The sequence below is a fragment of the Pan troglodytes genome, chromosome X (genome assembly GCF_028858775.2).
Source record: "Pan troglodytes isolate AG18354 chromosome X, NHGRI_mPanTro3-v2.0_pri, whole genome shotgun sequence".
Classification (NCBI taxonomy): domain Eukaryota; kingdom Metazoa; phylum Chordata; class Mammalia; order Primates; family Hominidae; genus Pan; species Pan troglodytes.
This window is the reverse complement of record NC_072421.2, coordinates 31702582-31725584: the sequence shown is the minus strand read 5'-3', so window position 1 is coordinate 31725584 and position 23003 is coordinate 31702582. Positions and strand designations below refer to the sequence as shown.

The window sequence follows — 23003 nt, the reverse complement described above, 5'->3', positions numbered from 1 at the left end:
CTCCTTTAATCTGAAGCACTTTCCCAGCCTCTTTAAATCTTTCATGACATTGATATATTAGAAGAGGTCGGGCTAGATGTTTTGTAGAATGTCCCCCAATTTGAATTTGTCTGCTTGTATCCAAGTGATTGGGTTCGGGTTAAATGTTTTATGCCAGATTACCATATAGGTAAGGTATCCTCAGTACATCACATCAAGGTTTTCCTCAAGATTCTCCATCCCCTTCACCGTTCTTCACTCTCCCTGGGCGCTCCTTCCATACTTTGGCTTCTGCTATGCTGACAACTCTTAAGTCAAGATTTCCAGCCCAGACCTCCCACCTGAGCATCTTCTGGATAAAATTGTAAATAAAAATATAGCCTAATCTGAAATCATGATCAACCTTTGGAGCATCTCTTCCAATTTCCCAATCTATAAAAAGTCATTTTCTACACCTTCTTCCTTTACCTGCCTTCCTTAGCTATGTTCCACCACCATCAATCCAGTCACCAAGGTCAGTGTGTTTTGCTACTTATGAAAAAGAGCAAAATTCTTCAATTCAGCTACTTCTGCCCAAATTTAGCCCTCATCATGTGTTACCTGAACAGACAATATGAATACTTTCCTAATTGGTTCCTCTGCCTTTGGTCTCTCTCCCTTTCTGAGCTATCTTCCAGAAACTTCAGTTCCTCTTCTACCATTCAAATTATATCATATTATTCCCCTCTTTAAGCATTTTATGCCTTCTGTTTGACAACAGAATAAATGTGCTCTTTGGCCTTGAGTACATTATGTTCTTAACCTGAAATATAGCACCCTTTCTTTTCACTCAGTGAGTTTTCTTTTGGAACTTAATCATGCATTATATCATTCTGGTTTTGTTGTTGTTGTTGTTGTTTCTTTTGTGTGAGACGGAGTCTCGCTTTATTGCCCAGGCTGGAGTGCAGTGGTGCGATCTCAGCTCATTGCAACCTCCACCTCCTGGGTTCAAGCGATTCTCCTGCCTCACCCTCCTGAGTAGCTGGGATTACAGGCTCGCCACCATGCCTGGCTACTTTTTCTTGTATTTTTAGTAGAGACAGGGTTTCACCATGTTGGCCAGGCTGTTCTTGAACTCCCAACCTCAAGCAATCCACCCGCCTCAGCCTCCCAAAGTGCTGGGATTAAAGGCATGAGCCACCACACCCAGCCATGTTTTCAGCCAGTTACTAGTACTTCTTTCTTCTGCCTACAACTCCCTAGAACTTAAGCTCCTTAAGGACAGGATGTAAGTCTTGCTCATTGTCGTTACTATATGAGGACGCTCTGTGCAACAAACAATCAGTAAAGTGCTTGTTGAGTTAATATTTTAGAAATCAAGCATAATACATTCTTGTGTACACATGGAACAGCCCACACGTTTAGGAAATTTAGCTACTAGTTTCAGTATCTTTCACCACCATTCACAACTGATCAGCTAATAATCAGCAACAACATTGTACACCATAATATATTAAAGGTGTTACACACAGAATTTAAGTGTGAAATTGAAAGCATCGGTCCTATATCATATGGAAAAAAATTAATTGAAGCCAAATATTGGGTATTGGATACATCATTGTGCTTTTTCTTCTAAAAAATACTGGAGAAAGGCAGGAAATACACAAGTACTAAGATAATAACACATCAAGTCGGAAACTGGTTAAAATCCAAAGAAAAATGTTGGTGGGCGTATTTGTTCATACACAGCCCCCTTTATAAGAAAAAATAATTTCTTGTACACAGCTCCTTTTTAAAAAAAAGAGAAAATAATTTGTTTAGATTCAGACAAAAACACAGGAGTAATTCTTGTGTCTATTCTGCATAGGCTGCGTAGGTTCTGGCTAAAATCACTTTTTAAGCAGATAGAACCATTATCAGCATTTGAATCAAAGGGAAGTGAGTCAGATGGGATATCTTCCCTTCAAGAAAGGGATCTGAAACCATCGTTATGTTTCAGAAGACTGAAGAATATCTTGCCATGGCAAAGCATTCCTTTTCTTTTTTCTCGGATTAAATTGAGTCATCCCACTTCTTTTTTCTTCACTTCAGCAGTGATTAAAGGAGACTATCATATTTTGCTATATCACGGTACTATTTAACTTTGACTATGTCTTTCCTTATTTTAAAAAATGTTTCAGTGATTTATTTGGACCACAATCAGACAAGCCAGGAAGACCAAATAGCTAATAATCCAAAAAACATTATTTTTCTCTTTTTATTATTTCAGTAGTTTTCAGGGAACCCAGGTGGTGTTTGGTTACATGAATAAGTTCTTCGGTGGTGATTTCTGACATTTGGGTGCATCCATCACCTGAGCAGTGTACACTGTACCCAATGTGTAGTCTTTTATCCTTCACCCCCCTCCCACCCTTCCCCCCAAGTCCCCAGAGTCCATGGTATCATTCTCATGCCTTTGCATCCGCATAGCTTAGCTCCCACTTATAAGTGAGAAAGTACAATGTTTGGTTGTCTATTCCTGAGTTACTTTACTTAGAATAATGGTCTCCAACTCCATCCAGGTTGCTGTGAATGCCATTATTTCATTCCTTTCATGACTGAGTAATATTCCATGGCGTATGTATGTGTGTGTGTGTGTGTGTGTGTGTATATACACGCACACACACACACACACACATATAAACACCACATATATACTGCATTTTCTTTATCCACTCGTTGGTTGATGGGCATTTAAGCTAGTTCCATATTTCTGCAATTATGAATTGCGCTGCTATAATCTTAGTATGCAAGTATATTTTTCACATAATGACCTCCTTTCCTTTGGGTAGATATCCAGTAGTGGGACTGCTGGATCAAATGGTGGTTCTACATTTTAGTTCTTTAAGGAGCCTCCATAGTGTATTCCATAGTGGTTGTCCTAGTTTACACTCCCACCAGCAGTGTAAAAGTGTTCTGTTTTCACCACTTCCACACTGACATCTATTATTTATGCATGTTTGTGGAAGTCACCTTGGAGTAGAGTCAAGTTTAAGTGTTAAAGAATTGCCATCAACTAAGTTTAAAATCCCCCAAAGACTAGCAGTATGCTATTTGAGCAGGCAATGAATCTGTGAAGTAGGGATAAGGGCTGTGCAGGTCTCTAATGTGCAACTGGAACTCAATAAGTATTTTCTTGTTGAATAAGTGAAAAAAGTGAAAAGGTGTTTTTGTTTTTGGTGATGAGGGGCTTGTGATGACAGGTATTATTGTTAGAGTCAGAAATATTTTGAGGTTGCCTATTAATATGGTGTGGCTCTGTGTTCCCACCTAAATCTCATCTTGATTTGCAATCCCCACGTGTCAGGGGAGGGACCTGATGGGAGGTGATTGGATCATGAAGAAGTTTTCCCCCATGCTGTTCTCGTGATAGTGAGTGAGTTCTCAGGAGAGCTGATGGTTTTAAAAGTGTGTGGCACTTCCCCCTTCTCTCTCTCTCTCTCTGTCTCTCTCTCTCTCCTGCTGCCATGTAAGAGGTGCCTTGCTTCCCCTTTGCCTTCCACCATGATTCTAAACTTATAATCATGAGGCCTCCTGAGGCCTCCTCACCCATCTGGAACTGTGAGTCAATTAAACCTCTTTCCTTTATAAATTACCCAGTCTCAGGTAGTATCTCTATAGCAGTGTGAAAATGGATTAATACACCTATTATGTTGTAGCTACATAGTGTATGATTAGACAAGCCATAAATATTATATCTGGCTTGTTTCATGCCCATAACAGTGTATCAGTCAGCTATTGCTGCATAACAAATAACCACAAAATTCTCAAGTTGCATATTTCTCATTCACGCATCTGTTGTTTGGCTGAACTTTTGCTGGCACTCAGCTGGACTTGACACCAAGTTGTGGTTTGGGTTCAGGTGTGTTCAACATGTCTCTCATCCTTCTTGGGCTAGCAAGCTACCTGGGCCATATGCTTCTTGTGCACATAAACACAAGCGGGCAACCCCAACCATTCAAAGACATTCTAAGCCTCTACTTTTGTCATGCCTGCTTACATTCCCTTTTCCAAAGCAGGTTATGTGGCCCAATCCAAATCCCCAGGCCAGGGAAGTACTGTTTTCCCAGCTCTTGTTCACTCTGCTTTATCTACATTAGACTTCTTGCTGTACTTGAGGAAGCCAGTCACACTCTCCTCTCAGAGTCTTTGCATTTGCCAATCCTTCTGTCTGGAGCACTTTTCCCTCAAATACTTGTGCAACTCATACCCTCCAGTTCTTAAAGCTTTTGCTCAACTGCATCTCATCAATGAGGACTTCCAAGACTCCACTTTCTGATGACTCTCATTGTCCCTTGCTAGCCCTCTCCTCAGAGTGTTCATCACCACTCAAAATACCTATATAGTTTACTTGTTAAGCCTGTGTGCCTCCTTTTGAATGCGAGTTTCACAGAGAGAGTATGTGGGTGGGGTTTGTTTGCTTATTGCTATATCTTCAGTGAACAATATGCCAGGCAATGTTCAACCATTTGAACAGTGCCTGGCGTATATAGTTGGATTTTAATAAATATTTGAATAAATAAAAGAATCTTACTGTTTTTAAACTTTTGTGGTTTTTAAAAGGCATTTTAAAAATCTGGGTTAGTATCACATATTACAATGGTATTACTTTAACTTCAGGTTTCATTTAGCTGTTTTAACTTTTACAATATATTCTGACACAGAAAATATTAGGCATTAAGCATTTTTCAATGAGTTGATTCACTTCTACTCATGCACATATGTGATGTCTGATTTCCATTCTTAAAAAGAGATGAGCCTGGGCGTGGTGGCTCACGCCTGTAATCCCAGCACTTTGGGAGGCCGAGGCAGGCGGATCACGAGGTCAGGAGATTGAGACTATTCTGGCTAACACAGTGAAACCCTGTCTCTACTAAAAAATATAAAAAAGTAGCCAGGCGTGGTGGCACGCACCTGTAGTCCCAGCTACTCAGGAGGCTGGGGCAGGAGAATCGCTTGAACCCGGAAGGCAGAGGTTGCAGCTAGCCGAGATTCCACCACTGCACTCCAGCCTGGGTGACACAGCAAGACTCCATCTCAAAAAAAAGAAAAAGAAAAAAAAAAGCAATGAGTTAAAACCATCTTGAGAAATCATGAAAATATTGAGAAAAGAAGAAAACAAGATTATACTCTACTTGTTTTTATACTACCTAGAATGTAATAGGCACTCAAAAAAATGTCTGAATGGATACAATTATCACTGCCTTAAAAGTTTTCCATTAAAGCAAATAAGCCAATTTTACATTTGTATTATACTTGGACACTCATATTAAAGACTCACAGAGAGTTTATCTGAAAAGATAAACTTGGCTGACATCATTAGGTTTATACTTTATAATTTGATCTTTGAAATAATTCAGGAACAGGAATGCCAGTCACTTCATTGAACTGTACCTGAATTTTAACACAGTACAGTTGAGTTCCTAGAGCTCCAATATGATGTAATTAAACTGTCAGAAATATTAACATCGATGTTCATGAGCGTCGTCCATGATGTTCTCTTGGTTCTGATTTATTCACTAAGGCATACTGTCACTAAAGTGGACTTACTGCCATTAAAAATGCCTCATGTTTCCCAGTTCAGCAAAAATTTGCATCAGTAATGAAACAGAGAGATGTAATCAGCCCTGCAGTTGTCAGGATCTTGATCCTCTTGGTAGTATTTCATTCATTTCATCTTCACCAGATAATGGTAGTTTAAAACCACAAGAAAAATGAAACTAAAAATAGTGAATTTCACTTCTTTTTCTAAAGGCATAAACTTAAGCAAATAGTGCATGTGTGTGAGGGGGGAGGAAGAGAGAGAGAAAGAGAAGAGAGAAAGAGTTTGTAACTATTCCTTTTCTGCTTTGTGACCTTAATTCTTCAGCACCCATTTCCTGTAGTTAATATTGCAAAGAGGTTTCCTGTGGTATGTTACCAGGAGACTCATGTAGTCTGAGGCTTTTTATCTACCTTACGTTCTTATCCCTCCATTCTAATAAAAATATGAAGCCTCACATCCACCTAGAATATGATTTTGTCTTAATGGTTAGCATTGGCAATGATTCTTTTAGCTTCTGCTGTTAAAAAAAAAAAAAAGGAGTAAATGCAGGATTATAATCAAACATGAAAATCCAAGTGGCATAGACCAAAGGAAATGAGAAGCATATTTAAGTCATTTAGTCACTGGCTTCCGAAGCAGTTCCAAGTCAGATGTAAACCTGAGGTTGTCCCTAATTAAGTTCATTATGGTTGACTTGCTAAAGGAAGGTCTTGTTTTAGATGGAAGTGACAATGTGCAAAACAAACAGAGCTTGAATAGAGGTTATTTTCACTATTGGAAGATTGTATATTATGAAAAATTAGTTTCAAAGTTTAATTTTGTTTGCACCTAAGAAATTTCCCTTTAACTTGCAAGTGCTGTTTGAAGTGTATTTCTTTAACACATGAACAAACAATACAGACACAGATTCACGAAATCTACAAGGAGATTTCCATTCCCAGTGAATATCATCCATCCATAGGTTTCTTTGCTTCCAGATCATCATTCTCTCCTCACATAAACAGTCAAAATTTTTGTAATGTCTTCTTTATAAAACCCAAAACATAATTATGATAAAGTAGTCCCAAGTAACAGAGGAAAGGACCATAACTCTCCAATATATGCCATATCTACAGTTTTTAGAATATTCATATTTCATTACCTATATAGGATATATACTAGTTTTATTTCTATTACATTGGAGTGTAAAGGTACTTGAGTTTCGTTTGTATTTTTGGTTAAATGTCAAAACAAAGAGTGAAAAAAAGACCTCAGTGTCTCAACTCCCTTCTTACCTTCATGAAGTGACTGCAAAGTGTTCAATTCTTATTCTTTTGTGTTGAGGAGACAGCACTGCAAGTGTGCAGTAATACTTATTTTATTACATAGAACAAAGTTTCACATTTGTTAATGGGGCACAAAAGAGAGTTTGTCAGTTTTACCTTTTTCAATTGACTTTTTTTTTAATTCTTTTTAACTTTTAAATTTATTTTTTGTTTTTTTGTTGTTTTTTTTTTAAATAGAGACAGGGTCTCACTATGTTGCCCAAGCTGCTCTCAAATTCCTGGCAGCAAACAATCCTCCCACCTCGGCTTCCCAAAGGGCTGGGATTACAGGCATGAGCGACCGCACCCAGCCTGTTTGTTACTGAAGTATAATATTTGTACATATTTGTGGAGTGCATTTGATATTTTGTTGCATACACAGAATGTGTAATGATCAAGTCAGGGTATTTAGAGTATTCATTATCTCATGTATTTATCATTTCTATGTGCGGGGCACATTTCAAGTAACTAGTCAACTTTTAAAAAGATACGCAGTAGGCTGGGCGTGTTGGCTCACGCCTGTAATCCCAGCACTTTGGGAGGCTGAGGTGGGCAGATCATGAGGTCAGGAGTTCGAGACCAGCCTGGCCAATATGGTGAAACCCTGTCTCTACTAAAAATACAAAAATTAACTGGACGTGGTGGCACATGCCTGTAGTCCCAGCTACTCGGGAGGCTGAGGCAGAAGAATCGTTTGAACCTGGGAGGCGGAGGTTGCAGTGAGCCAAGATCGTGCCACTGCACTCCAGCCTGGGTGACAGAGCAAGACTCCATCTCAAAAAAAAAAAAAAAGATATACAGTTTTTTTTTCTCCAAGGGTAATGATATAGATAAACTACTGTATGGAATTCTTCTTCCCTTTAAAGAATTACTTCCTCATTATTAAGCTTGAGGGTTTTCTTTGTTATTTATGAGCAAGAGAAATGAATTTATAATTGTGTTAAAAATGTAATCATGGCCCTTTAATATCTGTTTTCTATAAATGTAATTTTCCATTATTTGTTTTTGCTTTTATTAAGGTGAGGAAGATCTTCTCAGTCCTCCCCAGGACACAAGCACAGGGTTAGAGGAGGTGATGGAGCAACTCAACAACTCCTTCCCTAGTTCAAGAGGTAAGCTCCAATACCTAGAAGGGACTCAGATTTGCTGGGATCAGGCCACTTGCTTCCCTACCCAACTGGTGTGTGTATTTTCCATATGGAAGCCAACACGCAGTATCAGAATGGCAATTTGGGTCCATGGTGAAAAGATTTGATTTTTAAGTGTGAATTTGTGGTTTAGAGAACTCTGAATTCAAATACCCGTGAGGTCAACATGTTTCCAAAAATAAGAATACCACCCTCTATTTGTCAAGTATTTTACTTGCTTCACACATTAGTCTGAAGAGTTAATTATGAGGTGCCCTTTACTGAAGAGCAATTATTATGTGACTTTTACAGATGAGGAAATTAATGCTCTGATAGTGCCTTTGCCAGGGACATATGGCTACTACGTGCTACAGCAAGGCCTAGAACATGCCTACTGATTGGTAGTGGTAGAGATTCTGACTTGCCATCTGATGCCCTTTATATTTAAAAATTGTATCTTACTCCATCATTTAAATATAGGGACAATTAAATCTTCATAGAGTAGTTGGTTATTTTTTACTTCGATAGAGGAAATACAGGCTTAGCAAAGAAAGACATTAATATTTTTCTTTTTCTTCATCACTTTGGCCTTGCGTATTTTACCCCCATACAAAAACAGCATTTTACCCTGCAGAATTTTCCCACTGGCTTGCATGAGCTTCAGATGTCTTGCTTCATCCAAGATGATATTTTGCTGCTACTGTTCGTTTCTGGGGGCATTTATTTGGTCTATTGCCCTCACATAAAACAAAGTCACTCTCTCGCCTTCCTTCAACGAATAAAAAGGATGGTGGCAGTCACCTGTGATCAAATAGAAGAAAAGCCTAGAGAAACAAAAGGGAGAAAACACAAGGCTTTGTGGCCAGTGATTGGCACCTCTAATGGGTAGCCTGGGAGGGACGGGCAGCAGGAAATCTGGGCTGTTTGTTCCTCTCCATAAGGGCAATGAGGAGGGTGTATTGAGTAGTGTGTTTTTCCTATCTTTTTGTTCAGTGTCAGTTAACAATGGCCATTTCCTAGCTATTTGATGTGCAAGTAAACGTTGTGCAGTGCACATTAAAAGCAATAATGTTCTGGTAGAGCGTTGCTAAGGAACCGTCAGGGGAAGCTAATTTTAAATGTCTGCACCAGCCATCTTTTCACTGCTGAGCGCCACTGAAGTGTTGATTTTAACAGATAAAAATCTTATCTGTCTTCCACCCACCTCCACATCCCCCACCGCCACCCGCATCCCCATTCTGACTATCTTAGGTATCTCCTTCTTCTAGATGTCATAATTCATAATGAGAAGATCATACACAGGCTTGACAGAATCAAGTGCTTTCACGTGTCTCCTCATTACTTTGTCCTGCTTGCTTTTACTAGCACCTACTATGTACCAGTGGAGGTAGTAGGGATGGAAAGAAGAAATGACAAATACCTTGCCTTCAAGGTACTTATGGTCAATTGCAGATACAGAACTCCAAAGAAATTCAAATCACAGTACAGTCATTGATCTGTATGATCCTGGCCCCTTGAACTGGTAGCTTGCTTACCTGCTCTGGAAAGTTGGTGGCTGCCCTATTGGCACCCTGGCCATTTCTTCCACATCTAAACAAGAGGTTAGTAGAGAAGAAGCTACAGCAAGGCTCATGACTCTGCTTCTTCATAGGCAGCCTTGACTTCCTAGACTCCTTTTTGTACCTGAGTTTCTGGTCCACCCTAATTAGCTGTAAGGTGAAATCCTTTGCACCATCTCCCTGTGTCCCGCTTTTAGAGTCCTTAAAGCTAGATACCACATGGGTGTAGAAGCTTCCTGGAAGACAAGAAATATACCTCCTCTGATATGGTATTTAGCAGTCAGTATCTCTGATGTTGATTTACTTACTTGTATGGAAACTTGGGAAACTCAATTCAGGCCACCTGGATAGTGTTTACTAAATTAGTGCTTACGGAAGAATTTCGGGCCTTAAGTGCTGATTTAAGTTCTCAAATGTGGGAGAAGGAAGCCTTGTCCGATACCAAGTCCACTAACTTAAGTTCCTGCTTACTCAGTGGTACCCTTGTGGCCTGAGAAAATAAATTCACATTCTTAAAAAACAAAGCAATGAAATACACAAAAAACACAAGAGAGTAGCTAAGGTATTGGAAAATCTGGCCTATCATTCTGTAATACCATGATCTTGGCATTTCCTCACGTTTTGCTACTTTCAGCTAACTCAGGCTTTCTTACAGGCCTTTTTCTCCCCAAATTCAAGTGGATAAAAAGTTTCATTATTGTAAAAATTAGGCTAATTATTGATGCACTCAAAAAAGTGGTTTTTGGATGCTTTCTTTCCAACTAAAAGCACTTTTTTTTTTTATTTTTGAAAAATGGCATATGTGTGTGTACACACACATATACCGTCAAGTTTGGCGGGAACATCTTACCAGTTGGTAGATGTGTTCAGCTGATATTAAGCAGAAATTCTTGAGAATCTTAACATCTTGGGATTACAAAGTCTTTCAAATGGAAGAGCCTTGAAAGGTCATTTTAACACTTTTGACATCCAGGACAGTGATTTCTGACTCTGTTTTGATGGTTATCCATATCAGAGAAACATTTTACATCACAAACTGGGGTAAAGATATAAAATAAATTATACATGTGTTTATGTACACACATGTATATATACACCCACCATATGTACACACACACATTTACAGTCTCATATGCATACAAAGATCAGAAACAAAAGTTTCATCAAGTGATGCCTTCCATACTACATACGGTGCATGCTGTTTTTCTATTTTATTTATTTAAAAACAAAATGCTGGTTGCAACCCACTAAATGGATTTTCTGAACCAGTGGTTTAAAAATACTAATCTATGTGATCTCAGTTTTTCTTGCCTGGTTGAATTATCTTTCAAAAAAATTTAAATTTTGAGATTTTTGCCGTGGAAGTTTCTGCCAAGACGTTGCTAATGTCTCAGAGACCTTTATAGTTTTATTCTAACACTACCATCCATGTTCTCATTGTTGTGTTACAAAAAACAAAGTTCATGGTTGCTACAGCTGTTTTGGACAGCTGTTTGAGTAACTCAAAACAGATGTGAGAGCCAGAGGTCTGACATTTAGTGGAAATGTGCTATTAAATACCACCGCGTGGTTTACTTAACCCTGCTAGATAATTGCCCACAGAGGAAAAGCCGTTTTTAAAAAACTTATGCTCTTCATAAACATAAAGTATATAGATAGGTAAGCTATTGTGTACCTCAAATTTACAACTTTTCTGTTGCCCCTTGCCACAGAGTTGGTCCTGAAGGTGTCAGCTAACCTTTATCTTTTATTTTCACAAAGAGTACCTGGAAGCCAAGAAAAGTCAAGTGCCTTATTTATGGCCATTCAGCAAGTTAAGTTAGGCTTCTAATCTTATCTTAATGGCTTTGCTAAACTGTTATCAAAATTAATAAATGAGTGGCATGCTTCTCCATTTAGTGATAAACCGATGGCCAACAGTATCCTGCATAATAGGCAATATAAGCAGGAGCATATTCAAGATATGAATGTGTAAACATTCAGCTTTGTGATTATATCTTTCTGGTTGGTCTCTAGATATACTTAGTTGTTCACAAATACTTGGGAGATTTGAGTGGCTCAGTGTATATTTAAACGCTGAATATTAGCCAATTTCTATCTAATCTGTCTATCTCTAATCTCTTCCTCTGTAAGTATATGTGTAGAAATTGAATTATAGTGTAATAAGTCATTATCTACTTTACTATAAGGTACTCTCTAAAGCTCTGCCATTCTATAGGAAAACTACATGGGTATAATAAACAAACGTAATTTAAAAAATAACCCCATTAAGTGATTTGTCCATAAGTCTCTGATCATTTAGCAGACTAACAAAGATATTTTTATATGTATGTGCATTGATGAAAGAAACGCTCTCCTAGTCAGTAGTATGGTATTAGGCTCTCTAAAATGTGGTACCACTTTATATAGATGAATGAATAATAGGAGCCAAGATAAGCTCTTAATGCAGTAAAACAATCCAGAAAGCAGTTAGCAGTGCTACTCTTTCTGCTACCTGTACAATCTCTTGCCTACTGACCTGTGCCACATTATCTCCACCAGCCCATGCCATCCTCTTTTTTTCATACCATCCCCTCTCAAATAAGCCCACATACATTCTATCAAATACCCCTAAATTACCAACCCAACAGCTTTGTAAAACCTACCGTCTTTTAAAATTAAAATCTTATTCTGTGGTTCTTTTATGGAAGAGCAACATAAAGAACAAAGGCAGATAGAAATATGGTGTGCCCTTTTTCAGGCACCATTCTGTTTCCTATATGCTCCCACAAAGGATTTGAGCAGTTATCCCTTTAATCCAGGACTAGCAAACTACATACAGCCCAAATGCCAAATCTGGCCCAATACCTGTTTTTATAAAGTTTTATTGGAACACAGCCATACCCATTCATTTACATGTTGCCTGTAGTTGCTTTCTCATTACCAGAGCAGAGTAGTTGCAGCATTGCTGAATAGCTGGTACAGAGACTGTGGGCTTGCAAAGCCTGAAATATTTACTATCTGGCCCTTTATGGGGAAAATTTGCCAATCCCTGCTTTACACTATTATTTTGTTGTCCATTCTGACTCATTACATGTATAGAGTCACAGGCTTCTGTGCTGATCAACTTTCAGCTGAACAAGATTATTGAGCTGAAATTGAATTGATTTATAGATTTATATTCATATTCACCAAAGAGCCTGCAAGTGTGGCCATTTGAATTTTTTTGACTTATAACAGAAATCCTAAAAAGGGACTTATTCTTCCTTAAGTATTTTAAATAGTCAGTGAATTAATATAAAAGAGGCTAAAAGCACCCAGAAACAGTACTGTCCTGCAATTCCAACTCTAAAATAATGAATTACAATCAATAATGTCAATTTTATACTGCCCGAGGAAATTAGACTTCTCGGGACCTGACCAAGCCCTTTATTTAGACTCAGGACTGCCCCAGCACACTTCCCTTTTGTCTTGATTCATTTCCTGACAACACATCACATTGCCAGATGGACACTGTAACTGAAGGTCTACAGAAACTCATTTCCAAAAAAAAAAAATGTTTGTTTAGAAAATAAAACATATCTGAAACTTTATCAGTCAAGAACTTTTAAAAATGTTGTAATCAAGTAGCCTCTGTTTTGTCAGCGTAGAACTAGTCCTTTTACAGTAGAAAATATCATTTGTTTTTAACTTTTTCTAAAGTGAAAAAAAGGACCTTCCTTTTGTAATGTGTTAATGAGTACGTGGGGACCCAAGTGATGAGGGAGGATTTTAGAAGAGATTAGAGTTAGCTTGGCTCTGGGAGGTCCATTTTCATAAAATACGGTTTCTGAAGAAGGATCTGGAACATAACACAAGTCATTTGCTGCTACATATTAAGAAATAATTGATAACTGAGTTCTGAATATGGCTTAGTGTAGAATTACTAAAGATATGTATCATTAAGCATTCAAAGAATCATCGTTACATTCTGAAGTACATAACCATAATTACATTCTAAATCACATGGCTTTCTAACAACACTGTCCTTCCTAAAGATCTCAAGTTTCAAAAGTAGACCAAAGTTACATGCCGAAACAAATTACCCACCTTTGGCATCCAAACTGAAGTGTGCCAGTGAAGGGCAAGTTACTTATAACACAGAAGGACTCCTCTTGGTCATGACCCAACTACTACTTTACCAATTCACTTCAGCCAGTATTTATCAAATACCAAAAGTGTGTATATACAGTACAGGGCGTTGGGCATAGAGAGGTGGATGAGCAACATGTGGACCCCGTCCTCAAGAGGCTTATAGTCTTACAGGGGAAGAGAATTAATTCTGCCACCAGACAGTATTATGAAACATAAAGATACTTTTTTAAAAAAACCTTGCTAAAGGAATCAAAAAGAAGGGGTGAGTAATTCATACTGGGATTTCAGCCATCAAGGAGAGAATGATGTTCTCCTCCCCAAATGATGGGAACATCATTTGGTATGGATCTCCCACTAGTGACACCCACAGCTGAGGAGCTAGTACCCATTTTTCTCCCTCTTTTCCCTGGCTTGAGGAGCATCTTAAATACCTGGCCCTTATGTGGTCAAGCTGAAAATCTGATACTCCTAAGAAATCGCTGAGTCATGTAGGAAATTCAGAAGGAAGAGAAGAAGGGAGAGAAGGAGAAAGGGAGGGAAGAAAGAGAAGGAGAGAGGGAAGAAAAACTTAGAAACTATCCTTAAATGTATACTAGAAGTTTTGAACCCTAACCTTGAGGGAGTTTTGAAAGGTTTCTATTGGTGTCGTAGATCCATACCTCTTCATTCCAGACTAGTAGTTCTCAAATTGTTTCAGGGAGTTTTTAGTCTTCTTGGAGCCACTGAGAATGATGGGTGGAGGGGAAAGGGAGATGCTGTACAGGATCTCTCACAGCTCTGCTTTGAACTGCTCAAAATATTGGAATTCCATATAAGATTGTTTTAGGAGATGTCCCATTGCTATAGTTAAAACAGTTTGAAAACCAAGATTTTAAAGGAAATTGCATGCCCAAGACAGGCTATTGACATGTATGGACAGAAGTCCCTACTTTTCTGTCCAATTATGACTTATCATAGAACACTTTCTCATCAGAGTCTACTTTTGAAATACAAATAAATGCATACAGATGTAGGAATCTATGAATCAAGGCCAGTGGGTCTTTAGCCATTGCCTCGTAAGGCTCCTGATATTTGCTGAATTGGGGAGGAAGTTGAAAGCTCATTCCTGGATCTGGCTCTGTGGCTTGCCCATTACTGGGACTTACCTCTTCCCCTCATCTGTTCTTTCTGTTTTCTCAAATGCCTCCAATTTCATCATGGAAATGCTCAGCTTCTATCAGATAGAACAAATTCTCCCAAGAGGATGGAGTCCAGCCTCTATGTCGGGTTCTACCTTGCATTTGATGTGCAGACTTTGGGCACACAGAGTCAACTACTGTTTATGTTTCAATGTGCTGATTGTCAAGAGTGAAGAGATTCTGAGATTTTTTTAACATTAAGTTTGAGTTGTCCTTCAAAACAATGCCAAATTTGTCAGATTTCTATTCTGTGCCAGTTTTCATCCAGTTTAATGCGTGAACTCTATGGATTTTACAAATGACGTCTTCTGGATCATGTTATCTGTTTACACTGATCTTAAGTGTATGTAAAGGTTATTTGACTAGATGTGTCTTTTGGGTTTTTTGTTTCTGTTTTTTTTTTTTCCAGCAGAGAATAAATGGTCATCTCAACATTTGTTTGGTAAAAGAAGCAAATTGGTATGAAATTGTATATTTATGCATGTTTTTTTCCCTTTCTGATATCTCTGCCTCTTCCTCTCTCTATTATTAAAGGAAGAAATACCCCTGGAAAGCCAATGAGAGAGGTTAGTGAGATTCAGGCTCACGGCCATGGCTTCTGTCTGTCTCATCCTGCTTTTTATGTTTGGCGTTTGTGTAAGAATTGTGTGTGTGCACGTGCATGTGTGTATTACACATCATGTCATCATGTAAGGATGGTAGTCACCTCTCCACTTGCAGCTCATGAGGAACATTCCTCAAATGTTCATTGCCGTTGTCATCACCATGACGACAAGACTGGGGTTGGGGAGCAAGAATCTCTTTAAAATGGCAATCCTTTGTAGTCCCTAGGTTGGAATCCTGCCGTTCATCATCTGTTGCCATTTGCAACACTAACAAAATCTTCAAAATAAATTTAGCCTTGAACATAACTGATGAGTCATAAAGCTTTCTTCCACTTCCAGGACCTTAGCATTTTCTGCCAGCGCCCTTAGTTTTTATTCTTCTGGGATGACTTCATTTTGCTTTTGTTTCCTTTTTTCTTGGTTCCTACGCTCTTTCTCTCCCATTTTAGCGAACATTTTTTGAGCACTTACTGTGTGCCAAGCATTGTTCTCAGCACTTGCCATCTTTTTCATCATGTCATCTTCATGACAAACCTGTGAGGTAGGTACTCTTATTAACCCCGTTTTACAGATAAGGAGACTGAGTCAATGAGAGAGTAAGCAGTGTGTCCCAGGTGACAGAGCCAAGGATTTGGATCCAGGCAGTCTGGCTCCAGACCCACACTCTTAACTCTCATTTGAAAGGCTTACATCATCTCAACGTACCCTTCAGAAGATGATCTTTTTTATTTGGTATTTGAAGCCACACAGAACAATAACCAATTCGATTAAAAAATTAAATATTGGAGTTTTGAAAGTTTTTTAAAATGCCTATTTATGGGTTGAAAGGGATAGGGTGCAGTCTTATCACTGAATGTGGTTTCAGGTTTTACGGTGAAAGATGCTTCTTACTCCTATTCCACCAGGAATATTGTCTGAATATCGAATTACCTAATTGAGTGACTGTTGGATGACAAAGTGTTAACTGACAGCCCAAGTAAAATCAAGGTTGTCTTTACCAAGAATTTAATCTGAAGGAGGAGAGAAGGAAAGCTCTCCCATGGGATGACAGTGTTCTGGGAGACAGGCTGGATGGGTGGAGAGTCCTTCTTAAATGAGAAGATTCTGGATTCCTTAGCAACAGGATGGACTGGAGAGACCACTGATTCATTTAAACACAGGAGTCGTAATGAAAACTCTGCCAACATCATGCCATACAAGTCTAATCAATTTAATGATTCTTCAGTGTGTCTGTGCCAGTGCCTCCTTCCAAGGCTTTGGGCAGTGGGGCCAGGGAGGGAATGGTAGGCTGGGAGGAGAAATTGAGGAAACCTGACTTGGTGAAGCATTGAATGCCCCTGACGGTTTGCCTGGTTCATGTACTTCGTATGTGAGACTTCTTGGGTTCATTCTTATGGTAAGTGCCCCTTAAAATTTATTCATTTTAACTTTTTGTAGAAAAATGCACCATAATTTTGACCACCTTAAACATGTTTCACTCACAAATGAATTTCAGAAAAGGCTAGCACATGTAATTGAAGTTATATAGGCATTTGCAGACTTGACTACCTGAGGTGTATGGTGTTCAGACAAGTTTCCAGAAGCCAAAGAATCAAAACAATAATGACCTTTTTTAATGCTATGAAAATATCCCAAATGTACGTAAACCAGATTTTTTTCAGAGATTAAATTATAGAGAAGAAAAGATAAGCAAATTTCACTGTAGTATTCCGGCTTTCCTTTGAACAACTGAATGCTAACAATTTATTTGGGAATTGTATTTTTAAAAAATAGAGCACCAGATTGCTATTGAGGTCTTGGATCTTTGCCAGAAAGTCTCAATTCCAATCGCTGTGGAAAACAATTCCCTCAGGCAGTGGTGGCGTGTGAGACTAAATGTGTTGCAGTTAGCGCCAACTTGAAAAACATACAACTGCCCTAATGTTCAAGGCATAGTGCCTTTGTGTTCAATAATCCTTAAGAATGGATTAAATTAATACCTTCTATAGACATAGTTTTCTGTCACCTTGTGCCTGAAGGTGATTGCAAATGCCTGAATCCTGGCTGCTTTTCAGTACCTCTCATACTTCATAGTATGAGATTGTAATTTTGACTTTAGAAAAATCTGTCAGGTAACATTAATGACCTCCCGAATGCTCTGCCTTATACACATGGATAATAGAACTAGGATACAAATCTACTTTCTATAGTCATGTCACAGTGCAGTCTTACCCCTCCAATGGATTAAAGTATGATTCTTTAGGGCAGTAGTTTGTAAAAAGAGATTGACTTCTTTTTTCTGGATCTAATGAAAAACTCCATGGAAAGAAATTAGAATTATTTATTCTGGTAAAGCAGGTATTTAGTGAAGTAACCAAAGGCATAATATAGATGATGAGGTGACTCTAAAAGTTCTTTATTTTTATAGCACAAAGATGGCCACAAGGTCATTTGTGAAAATGCAGCAGTGTAAACCGGTTAAAGGCCACCCAACTTTTTGTCGGAGTGTGCATGGCACATTAAGAATAATGAACCTGTTTTCCCTGGCAAATTTTTAAATAGCAGATACCCCCAGAACTTATGCTTCTTGAGAGACTCAAGAATTTTCCTTCCAGTTAGTAACTGAACACCATTTCAAGGAAGAGAAGCACCACTTGGCTATATAATCCATAAATGCATTTATTTGTTTTATTATATTTTGAACTGCCATCTACATCCCCTAGCACACAGCCTAAAAAGAAAGACACTTTGTGATTATCGATAAGCTGACAGGAAAAAAAATGAGTTTTCTCCCCTTTTCGTTGATGTTTTGTAATATGTTTTCTAGCTACTAGGTGGACTACATACTATAGTCACATGTGGGCCATGAGAAATACTTCGAATTACATTCAGGCACCATGTTGTAAAGGTCCTGGACTTTGTTTTTACTGATTTTGTTAACCGTAAAGATCGCTAGTAATTAAAAATTTGCAGTTAGTCCATCTATTTTCAATTTATGCATGAATAATTATGCAGATTTCCCAGGGTTGCTGGACAGCCAAAAATAGATACAGGGGAAGCCCTCCAACTTGATAGCAGCAGTTATATATTTGCACTCTGAGCTCTAAGGAGCAGCAAAGGCCCCACTGTGTCGTCTTCCTGTGGTTTTTATGGCACAGAAAGCCAAAAATGATTTCAGTTCTTCACTGAGGGCTGCCAAACTATTGGCCCACTTTATGAATAGTGCATATGCTTTGTTAAAAAATTTTTATACTTGCAGTCTCAGCCAAAATCTAAAGTGATTTTCTAAAATATAATTAATACTCCATGAAATTCTTTGCACTAATAAAGCACAAAAAGATATACAAACTTGGTCACCTTAATAGAAATGCCTGAATGACATTAAACTTTTAATAAGTCTTCAGTTGATCTGGTGCCATCACTGTTTAAGTGCCTGCCCGTGAATCCGCTTCATTTTGTAGAGAAGCTATATCTCTTGAAATAAATATTAAAACAAAATACTCTCCCTAGTCTATAGCTTTAATTTTTATTGGGCTATCTTTAATTTTTATTGGGATTTTTAACAATTATTATGGGAATCTGTAAAGTTGATACGTGGCAAGGTAGTAATAGCCTAGTAAAGCATTTCAGTTCCAAAGACAATACTTGAATAGTGGAAGGATTTACACCAATGTGCAATAATTAAAATTAGCCATATAAAACTATGGGACATAGACGAAAAGGCAAGCCATAAAGTATGTCTCAGATTATCTTACTCTAAATCTGAATTTTGCTACAAAGTACCCAGGGACATTGTGCTGTTCTTTTTCTCCGTGCTGGGAGATTCGTGCTAGGTCATGCTGCATTATTAGTAAAAGGCTATTGTGATAGTTAACCCTCATTTAGGAGGAGCGCTAAGATGGATTCACAAAATACCCAAATGCATACAATACATGTGGGTCACCTTATAATTAGGGTCTAGAGTAATTTGGAATGTAAAGCAATTTGTATTCTGAGGTTTCCTAATTCAAATGTCTAATTCAAATGTTAATAGTGCACCAAAAGGTCAATTCAAGAGTTTATTATTTTTCAACCCAAGTAAAAGCAGAGAGAAAATAGCCACCTCCACCATAGCCTCAGAAGCAAGCCAACAGCCTGAAACAGCTTTGAAATGAAAAGTTGGTGGGGCGGTGATGGTGGCAGTGATAATGGTGACGATGGTTGGGTGCTGGTGATGGTGGTTTGATTGATAGTAAAAAATGTTCGTTAATACAAGTAGAGAGTAAGTAATCAATCACTCATAGCCAAGGTGGAAAAGATGTATCCCATCATGGAATATTCCTGTTCTGATAGAAATCTTGTGCTTATCTATGGAATTCTTTTGATATATATTTACATTTGGAACATGAATGTAGCTTGACATTTTTCCATTTAAACACCAGTAGCCTGATCCAACATTAAGCTGATACTAACAAACAACGTGTAATGGCTTCATTAATAAGGCTTTGCTTCTTCCTGGAAACTGGTGAAAAATCAAGCCTTGTTGTGTATACCCTCGATGCAGCTTCTGTGTTGTCTTCACCCAGAAATGGGGAATGATTTCCCAAATGGCAAAGAAACAGAGTGATGCTATCTATCTATCTGCACCTTTTGTAAAGTCTGTCTTTCTCTTTGTTTTCCAGGACACAATGTAGGAAGTCTTTTCCACATGGCAGATGATTTGGGCAGAGCGATGGAGTCCTTAGTATCAGTCATGACAGATGAAGAAGGAGCAGAATAAATGTTTTACAACTCCTGATTCCTGCATGGTTTTTATAATATTCATACAACAAAGAGGATTAGACAGTAAGAGTTTACAAGAAATAAATCTATATTTTTGTGAAGGGTAGTGGTATTATACTGTAGATTTCAGTAGTTTCTAAGTCTGTTATTGTTTTGTTAACAATGGCAGGTTTTACACGTCTATGCAATTGTACAAAAAAGTTATAAGAAAACTACATGTAAAATCTTGATAGCTAAATAACTTGCCATTTCTTTATATGGAACGCATTTTGGGTTGTTTAAAAATTTATAACAGTTATAAAGAAAGATTGTAAACTAAAGTGTGCTTTATAAAAAAAGTTGTTTATAAAAACCCCTAAAAAACAAACACACACACATACATACACACACACACACAAAACTTTGAGGCAGCGCATTGTTTTGCATCCTTTTGGCGTGATATCCATATGAAATTCATGGCTTTTTCTTTTTTTGCATATTAAAGATAGGACTTCCTCTACCACCACACCAAATGACTACTACACACTGCTCATTTGAGAACTGTCAGCTGAGTGGGGCAGGCTTGAGTTTTCATTTCATATATCTATATGTCTATAAGTATATAAATACTATAGTTATATAGATAAATAGATACGAATTTCTATAGACTTTTTCCATTTTTTAAATGTTCATGTCACATCCTAATAGAAACAAATTACTTCTAGTCATCCAGGCTTACCTGCTTGGTCTAGAATGGATTTTTCCCGGAGCCGGAAGCCAGGAGGAAACTACCACACTAAAACATTGTCTACAGCTCCAGATGTTTCTCATTTTAAACTTTCCACTGACAACGAAAGTATTGGATTTTTTTTTAAAGGGAACATGTGAATGAATACACAGGACTTATTATATCAGAGTAATCGGTTGGTTGAGTGATTGATTGATACATTCAGCTTCCTGCTGCTAGCAATGCCACGATTTAGATTTAATGATGCTTCAGTGGAAATCAATCAGAAGGTATTCCGACCTTGTGAACATCAGAAGGTACTTTTAACTAACTCCCAAGCAGTAGCAGGACGATGATAGGGCTGGAGGGCTATGGATTCCCAGCCCATCCCTGTGAAGGAGTAGGCCACTCTTTAAGTGAAGGATTGGATGATTGTTCATAACTGTAATTACAACTAACTTATTATGCCCTCTTCTCACAGTCAAAAGGAAGTGGGTGGTTTTGTTTTTGTTGCTTTTTTAGATTTATTTTCCCATGTGGGATGAGTTTTTAAATGCCACAAGACATAATTTAAAATAAACAAACTTTGGGAAAAGGTGTAAGACAGTAGCCCCATCACGTTTGTGATACTGACAAGTATCAACCCAGAAGCCCATGAACTGTGTTTCCATCCTTTGCATTTCTCTGCGAGTAGTTCCACACAGGTTTGTAAGTAAGAAGGCAAATTGATTCAAATGTTACAAAAGTAACAAAGCTACTCCAAACCTTTCTTGGTGGATTAGACAGGTTAAATATATAAACAAACAAAAATTGCTCAAAAAGAGGAGAAAAGCTCAAGAGGAAAACCTAAGGACTGGTAGGAAAAAGCTTTACTCTTTCATGCCATTTTATTTCTCTTTGATTTTTAAATCGTTCATTCAATAGATGATATCACCGTGTGACCTATAATTTCGCAAATCTGTTACCTCTGACATCAAGTGTAATTAGCTTTTGGAGAGTGGGTTTTGTCCATTATTTTATTAATAATTAATTAATTAACATCAAACACGGCTTCTCATGCTATTTCTACCTCACTTTGGTTTTGGGGTGTTCCTGATAATTGTGCACACCTGAGTTCACAGCTTCACCACTTGTCCATTGCGTTATTTTCTTTTTCCTTTATAATTCTTTTTCCTTCATAATTTTCAAAAGAAAACCCAAAGCTCTAAGGTAACAAATTACCAAATTACATGAAGATTTGGTTTTTGTCTTGCATTTCTTTCCTTTATGTGACGCTGGACCTTTTCTTTACCCAAGGATTTTTAAAACTAAGATTTAAAACAAGGGGTTACTTTACATCCTACTAAGAAGTTTAAGTTTCATTCTAAAATCAGAGGTAAATAGAGTGCATAAATAATTTTGTTTTAATCTTTTTGTTTTTCTTTTAGACACATTAGCTCTGGAGTGAGTCTGTGATAATATTTGAACAAAAATTGAGAGCTTTATTGCTGCATTTTAAGCATAATTAATTTGGACATTATTTCGTGTTGTGTTCTTTATAACCACCAAGTATTAAATTGTAAATCATAATCAATGTAACTGAAGCATAAACATCACATGGCATGTTTTGTCATTGTTTTCAGGTACTGAGTTCTTACTTGAGTATCATAATATATTGTGTTTTAACACCAACACTGTAACATTTACTAATTATTATTTTTTTTAACTTCAGTTTTACTGCATTTTCACAACATATCAGACTTCACCAAATATATGCCTTACTATTGTATTATAGTACTGCTTTACTGTGTATCTCAATAAAGCACGCAGTTATGTTACAAAAAAGTATTGACTGGACTGCAGTACTTTGTTTTTATTTTAATTTAATTTAGTTGTTACTTACTTTTTAAATAGGTAATACATGCATATGAGTAAAAAACTATAATCCAGAAAGACAGTGAAAACACTCCTAACTAGCCCTTCCCCCGTATCAATCATCCTCATTGCTCTATGAGTAGACATTATTAATTTCTTATTTAGTCTTCCAGAGGGTCTTTATTATTATATAAGCAGTTAAAATAATATATATGTTCCTATTTTTTTCCTATTATTTCATAGGATATAGCATTCTCTGCACCCAGTTATGCACC

The 23003-nt window shown here is 37.7% G+C and overlaps 1 protein-coding gene across 19 annotated transcripts in view; it reads left to right on the top strand.

Moving 5' to 3' along the window:
• DMD (dystrophin) overlaps positions 1 to 22701 on the top strand; it is a 2616526-nt gene extending 2593825 nt beyond the window's left edge. For 13 of the 19 annotated variants that reach the window (XM_063804906.1, XM_063804905.1, XM_063804907.1 and 10 more), the window contains 2 exons: positions 7866 to 7958; positions 20069 to 22701. In XM_063804906.1, the coding sequence (XP_063660976.1) occupies positions 7866 to 7958; positions 20069 to 20166 (191 nt within the window). In that variant the 3' untranslated portion in view covers positions 20167 to 22701. Of the gene's footprint in view, positions 1 to 7865; positions 7959 to 15357; positions 15390 to 20068 lie in introns of all 19 variants that reach the window. The other 6 variants (XM_063804910.1, XM_063804904.1, XM_063804903.1 and 3 more) reach the window with 1 other exon arrangement.
• The last annotated feature ends 302 nt before the right edge of the window (positions 22702 to 23003 follow it).